This window comes from Achroia grisella, unplaced genomic scaffold (genome assembly GCF_030625045.1).
Source record: "Achroia grisella isolate CSIRO2021 unplaced genomic scaffold, CSIRO_AGI_Agris_v1 utg48434, whole genome shotgun sequence".
NCBI lineage: Eukaryota > Metazoa > Arthropoda > Insecta > Lepidoptera > Pyralidae > Achroia > Achroia grisella.
In genome coordinates, this window is record NW_026712889.1 from 17,355 (window position 1) to 24,567 (window position 7,213).

Genomic DNA, 7,213 nt, shown 5'->3' on the forward strand with positions numbered 1-7,213 from the left:
AAAATGAGGTTGGAAATAAATTTAGTGAATTATTTAAAGGACCATATAGAGTATTAGAAGATTGTGGAGCAAATGTAAAAATAATAAATAATAAAAAAAAAGTTATATTAGTCCATAAGAATAGAACGAAAAAATTTTTAGAATAAATTGTTTTATGTATAAATTATCAAGTAAATCTTTGGTGATATTTTTATATTTTCCTTGTAAGGTTATACTTCCAGAGGGAGGGGACACCCTCACAATAGACACCCTACTTTTTCAAGGAAGATGTGGTATAGTACGTGAGAATGAACACGTTCAGTAAAAGATTGTGCCAGTGTACGTTTTAACTAACGACACGTAGGTCACACACTAGCTTATATATATAGTTTATGTAATTAGTCTAAGGTAGAGTAATTAAAGATGTAACAGTGAATAAACCAAGTTCAACCCTACTGTGTGTTTACTCTAACCATCGCGCCCCCAACATCACATCGTAACAAATTACGACGGCCTGAGCTGAGGTTCGAACCCCTAGCGGTGCCCTCAGAATAAAATCGTGTCCGTCACGCGGGAATTGGCCTTGAGTCGCTCCATAAGACCTTCCGCGGGTTTGGAGTGCCATCTGCACTCGCCCCTAAGTATTAGAGTAGTCCTCTCTCTTCCTGGCTATATATCCCACATGATGGTTGGGTCAGCTTTCCCTATTTTTGTCCGCCACTTTATCCTGTCCCGGACATCGTCTTCAGAGACCTCACACTCTATCATGTCCCTAGCAACAACATCTTCCCATCCCTTCCTTGGTCTGCCTCTGCCCCTTCGACTAGAAACAGAAAGTTGCAGGGCCAGGCTTCCGACGTAATCAGGAGGTTTTCTCTTCACGTGTCCATACCATCGCAGCCTACTTTCCTGCATTTTTCAGCAATGTTGCGAACAGCCAGACTTGTACGTACTCGTTGCGGATTTTATCGAGCCTGGTTATACCGCACATCCACCTCAGCATCTTCATTTCAGCAACTTGGATGGTATGCACGTTCTTTTGGGTTACGGGCCATATTTCACTGCCATACATAAGAACGGGTCTTATAATTGTTTTATAAATTAACCCTTTGAGTTTAACAGGCATTCTCTTGTCGCATGTAACACCAGTCACTTCTCGCCATTTAAGCCACGCTGCAGCCATTCGGTGTTGAATATTGCATTCTATATTCCCGGAGTTGTGCATTATACTTCCCAGATACTTATATTGATCACACATGGTGATCATTTGCCCTTCAATGGAAATTGGACTGTTATCAGAGGTATCTGGCACATTCATAGCCATGTACTGACTGGGTTTTCGCAATATTCAACACTAGACCACCCATTACGCTATCATATATCAAGAAAGCAGTATGAAAATTAAAATTATAACATTGTCCGCAAATAAACTTATTCTTGGTAGTTTGTATTCACACGTTTCGACTTGTAAATGTAAACTTACAAGGATTATTTAAAAGAGCAACACACAAGTTTCTTGCTCGTTCTTCTTGTGATGAGACAGCTTTCCGAACAAGTGGTAGATAAAAAACAAATTGTTATGACTATTCAAAAGTGCTTAAATTAAGTTTATTTGAATAAATGATTTTCTATTCTATTCTATTCTATTCTTCATCACGGAACCTTGGGCAACTTACAGTAGCAAGTCGAATTGGTGGTTAAGCAAATGGACCATTTTGAAATGCGGAGCCGCCGTAAAATACTCTTGTTGCATGGAGTTCAGGAGCATAGCGGTGGTAATTCCATTCAAGATGTGGTGAGTGTAGTAACCGAAAAACTAAAAATCTCCTACTTCTCAGCGAACAATATCAGCAGAAGCCATCGGGTTGGCCACCAAATTGTTACTGACAAGTCACGACCTATTCTTGTTAAGCTTCACGATTAAGCCTTGAGGAACAAAATCTGGTTCGCCAAAACTGCACTCAGAAACAGTGGTATCACTATATCTGAGTTTCTCACAAAAGTAAGGCACGATGCGTTCATGGTTGCACGGCGTCATTTTGGGATTAAAAAGTGCTGGACCCGGGATGGCCTTGTGGTGGTTGTGGGAGTAGATGGCACGAAGCACAGAGTTAGCACATCTGCGGAGGTTAATAAACTCATTAACTCCTCGCCGTCTGTTACCGGCGAAAGAATAGAATAGAATAGAATAGAATAGAATAGAATAGAATAGAAAATCATTTATTCAAATAAACTTACATTGAAGCACTTTTGAATAGTCATTACATTTTTTAATCTACCGCTCGTGCGGAAAGCTGTCTCATCACAAGAATAACGAGCAAGAAACTTGCGTGTTGCTCTTTTAAATAATTTTATTATTACTTTACATTTTTAAGTTTAAGTGTGTGAATACAAACCACCAATTAGCACTAATTCAATTAAATACTCAAAAAGAAAAAATATTGAATACATAACCAACAGGTTAAACAATTAATAAGAGGAAATCAGTCATAGTGATTAGAGCAGACCAGTCCCTACAAGCAGCACCCGTTCACGAGTATGACGGATGAGCCAGCCATCACTGCGCTCGACCATATTTTAGGGAGCCCAATGACCCGGCCCACCACGCCGCCACAAGTCTGGACATTTTAGTGAGCATGACTACTCAAAACACTAGACTATGTCAAAGCTACTCACAATTGCCATCTGATAGTTATAGTATTCACATTTTACATAAGAATGCATGCGGCAATTAATACAAAAACCGCTACGCTTTCATATTTCTAAAATCAATCAATTAAATCAAGAAAGCAATGAGAAAATAAAATTATAACGTTGTATGCTAATAAACTAATTATTTACTTGATATGTTGTCATCTGTGAATTCGTCTATCCTGTAATAGGCTTTCTTACATAAAAATTGTTTAATATAAGATTTGAATTGCCTCTCTGTCAGATTTAATGCAGATTCTGGCAGTTTATTATAAAATCTTATGCAATTACCATAGAATGAATTACTGATTTTGTGCAGACGGCATTTAGGTAAAATAAGCTTATTTATATTGCGTAAGTTTCTACTTGTACAGTCTTTGAGTTTTTTAAAACTCTCTAAGTTCTTCCGTGTATACATAATATTTTCATAAATGTATTGTGAAGTAACTGTGAGGATATTTGAGTCTTTAAAGCACTGACGTAATGACTCTCTTGAACCCAATAGAACGTATGGCTCTCTTTTGTAAAACAAATATAGTATTTATATCGGCTGCTTTACCCCACAGCAGTATGCCATAAGACATTATGCTATGGAAATAACTAAAATATACAAGTTTAGCCGTCGCCACGTCTGGTTAATTCGCCTAATTCTTCTAATAGCATATGCAGCAGAACTGAGTCTACTGGCCAATTTTGAAATATGGGGCCCCCATTGTAATTTCGAGTCTACTGTAATACCTAAAAAAACTGTATCATTAACAAAATTTACTATTTCGTCATTAAGCAATAACTGTGTATTTATTAGTCTTACATTAGGAAGTGTAAATTTTATACACTTTGTTTTGCTGGAATTTAATAATAGGTTATTACATGTAAACCAATTTAATATTGCAGACATAGCACAATTTACATCGTCTAATTGATTACTTTGACGTCCAATTTTAAACACTAACGAAGTGTCATCCGCAAACAGCACTATATCTGCAATTTTCTCTACCATAAAGGGAAGGTCATTTATGTAGATTAAAAAGAGAAAGGGGCCTAAGATTGACCCTTGTGGAACGCCCATCTTAATATTAGCTCCCTTAGATTTTACACCGTCAATATCTACAGTTTGGACCCTATCCTCTAAATAAGTTCTCATTAATTTTAGATCATTATCTCTTATACCATAATGTTCGAGCTTGTACAAAAGCGTTTTATGATCCACACAATCAAATGCCTTTGATAGGTCACAAAAAACTCCGAGTGCATCCTGTGACTTTTCCCAAGATTCGAAAATATGTGTCATTAGCGCAACACCTGCGTCAGTGGTAGACTTGCCGGCGGTGAAACCATATTGCTGACTGTGAAGCAGTCCGTTAACCCTGAAGTGTTGTAACATTTGATTTAACATTATCTTTTCAAACACCTTACTTAGAACTGGCAAAATAGATATAGGTCTATAGTTCCCTGGCTCAAATTTATCTCCTGATTTAAATAGTGGGATTAATTTACTAAATTTCATTAAATGTGGAAAAACGCCATTATCAATACATTTATTAAAAATAGTGGCTAGATATGGAGCAACAATTTTTATTTATTTATACTCTTTATTGCACCAATTACAGAACAAAAACAAACAAAAAAAAAACAATTAAAATGGAAAATATACACTGATACAAAAGGCGGTCTTATCGCTAAGCAATCTCTTCCAGACTACCTTTGGGTGGATAGAGAAATAAAAATAAGAACAGGGTAGGTGGCGCACGTAATAAACAAAAATAAATATATATGACTCAAATATACATAAATATAAACATACACACACATTAATACATATATACATACACATACATATACTTAATAGTGCACATACATTCGGAAAGAAGAGATATATAAGAGACACACATACATTTGGAGAGAAGAGATAAGGAGAATAATAAGAAATTAATTAAAGAGATATAAAATGGGATTTGACAGAGGCTTTAAAGCTGGCAAGCGATTGAATGCTCCGAATGCTAGAGGGCAGTGAGTTCCACAACCTAACGGCCTGGACAGAAAAGGATTTAGAATAGAAGGAAGTGGAATGAGAGGGAAATCTTAGACGGAGATAGTTAACATTACGCGAGGAGTGGCTGTTGTTCTCACTGAGAAATGTGAAACAGTCTTTTAGGTAATAAGGAGTAACTGAGTTAAAAAGAATGCTGTAAAGGAGTGATAGGATGTGTAAGTTGCGACGAAGACGGATAGGGAGCCACTTAAGTTGAGTACGATACTGGGAGATGTGATCATATTTGCGCAGACCAAATATGAAGCGAATACATAAATTTTGAAGTCGCTCAAGTTTATTTAATTGCTCTTCAGTGAGATCCAAGTAGCAGCAGTCAGCATAATCGAGGATAGGAAGGAGTAAGGAATGAGCAAGTGCAATTTTGGTATCAAAAGGGAGAAAGTTACGCAACCTGTTCAAGCCACCAGCAGCTGCAAACATTTTCCTACTAACCTCAGAGACTTGATGAGACCAAGACAACGTACGATCAAATACAATACCAAGATTTTTAACAGATTTCCTATATTCAATTAGAACCCCGTCGAAGACTACAGGCGGAAGGTCATTCCAAGAAATTTGAGAAATATATCTGGGGCTACCTATAATAATGGCTTGTGTCTTCGAAGGGTTCACAACAAGGCCGTATGACTCACTCCAAACAGATAAACGCCTAAGATCGTCATTGATAGTGGATATGGCTTGAGTTATATCTACCAGACCAGCCTGAGTGTAGATTTGGAGATCGTCTGCATAGAGATGGTAGGAAGACTGAAGTTTTGAAGTGATTGAGCTAATAAACAATGCAAATAAAAGGGGAGATAAGACACCACCCTGAGGTACGCCAGCTGACGTAAGGCACCACGAAGACAGAGCGTCATCGATGCGAATACGCTGCCGACGCCCCAACAGGTAACTACGAAACCAGTCAATAGCCGTTGGAGATATGTTGAGAGAGGATAATAGGCCTAATAAGATGTCAAAATCCACAGTATTAAATGCGTTACAGAAATCAAGTAAAGTGAGAACAGTAAGCTGAGAGTTCTCCATGCCAAGACGAATATCGTCAGTTATTTTCACAAGAGCGGTAGTCGTACTGTGACCGGGGCGGAAACCAGATTGTAAAGGATTTAGGAGACTATGTCTGGTTAGGAATGAATTAAGCCTTAGTTGAACCAAACGTTCTAAGGCTTTGGATAGGAAAGGGAGTATGGAAATAGGACGATAATCGGCGAATGAGGTAGGAATATTTTTTTTGGGAAGAGGAATAATGAAAGCATCTTTCCAATTGGAGGGAAAGACGCCAGAGGACAAAGACTTATTGAAGAGTAAAGTAATGGAGGGCAAAAGGATATCAAGAATAGGCAAGATCATATTACGACTAACGCTGTCGCTACCTACAGCATTTGAAGAAATTGAAAGCAAACTCTTCTCAACATCACAATCGGTCAATTGATCAAAGAAAAAAGGAGAGCAGTCAGGGGTGGATAAGAAGGAAAGATTACGTAGTGTATTAGATTTTACAGTAATATCTATAGCAGGAGATGAACAGAAATGTTGGTTGAGACATTCGATATCCATAGTAACAGGGTTATCATTACTTTTTTTCCCAACCCCTAGTGACTTGAGAAATTTCCAGACTTTAGCTGGATCACCGTTTTCAACGGATTTGTGAATGTGGCGTCTTTGGGCTTCTCTACACATCCTATTACAGAGATTCCTGGCGCTGATATAATCATTCCGACATCTGTCCGGGTCTGACCTAAATTTGGACTTAGCTTTATTCTTTTTCAGTATCATAGTCTTGATCTCATCTGTAAGCCAGGGTGCAGGCAAATGCTTAACCCTGACAGGGCGGACAGGAGCATGTTTATTGTAAAGATCTGTAATTAATTTATTAAATCGTTCAACTTGATCGTTTACGTCAGATAGAGTACCAATAGTAGACCAACTACATTCTGAGGCGTCTTTGCGCAAACAGTCCATATCGATAGCACCAAAATTGCGCTGCATAAGGATTTTACGTTTAATTTTAGGAGGACGAATTTTATAGGAGAGGTAAATAAGGTTATGGAAGGAAAAACCATCAGCAGGCAGCTGACCAAAATTAGCGACAAGGTCAGGAGATGAGACGAGGATTAAATCGAGCAAGGAAGGATTGCAGCTAGGAAAGAAATGGGTAGCATTTAGAGGTAGGATATGCAGGTTGCAGGCGTTGACTACAGATTGAAGACGATTTGCCCGGGAGTCATTTTTTAAAAGGCAGGTGTTAAAGTCACCCATAATAATGGTATGACTATAGGAAGGAAGGAGGTTCTCTAGGAGTTGCTCAAATAAGGAAAAATAGTCAACCGTAGGTGACGGGCTATAGAACACTCCTAGAAGAACTTTAGTATGGGAGAGTGTGACTTCTATAAAAAGATGCTCAGGTTCATGGGAAGGATTAGTGCTGAAAGAGGAATTAATCAAAACGAAAGGGATATCGGAACGCAGGTATATGGCAACACCACCGCC

General features: G+C 38.2%; 1 protein-coding gene and 1 pseudogene across 1 annotated transcript; both read right to left on the minus strand.

The window, feature by feature from the left end:
* Positions 1-648: 648 nt before the first annotated feature.
* Positions 649-1,137, minus strand: LOC131845778 (uncharacterized; annotated as a pseudogene).
* A 733-nt stretch (positions 1,138-1,870) lies between these two features.
* LOC131845779 (uncharacterized) lies at positions 1,871-6,982 on the minus strand. The gene is made up of 2 exons (XM_059194868.1): positions 5,115-6,982; positions 1,871-2,099 (listed from the first exon to the last, which is right to left on the minus strand). The coding sequence occupies exons 1-2, from the start codon at positions 6,980-6,982 to the stop codon at positions 1,871-1,873; spliced, it is 2,097 nt and encodes a 698-aa protein (XP_059050851.1).
* Between the last annotated feature and the right edge of the window lie 231 nt (positions 6,983-7,213).

Excerpts from the sequence above, each read along its gene's own strand:
- LOC131845779 (XM_059194868.1), bottom strand. The coding sequence starts at position 6,982 with ATGGGTGACTTTAACACCTGCCTTTTAAAAAATGACTCCCGGGCAAAT. Across the intron at positions 2,100-5,114 it reads GCTGCTGGTGGCTTGAACAG|ATGTGCTAACTCTGTGCTTC; the intron begins GTTGCGTAACTT and ends TAACCTCCGCAG.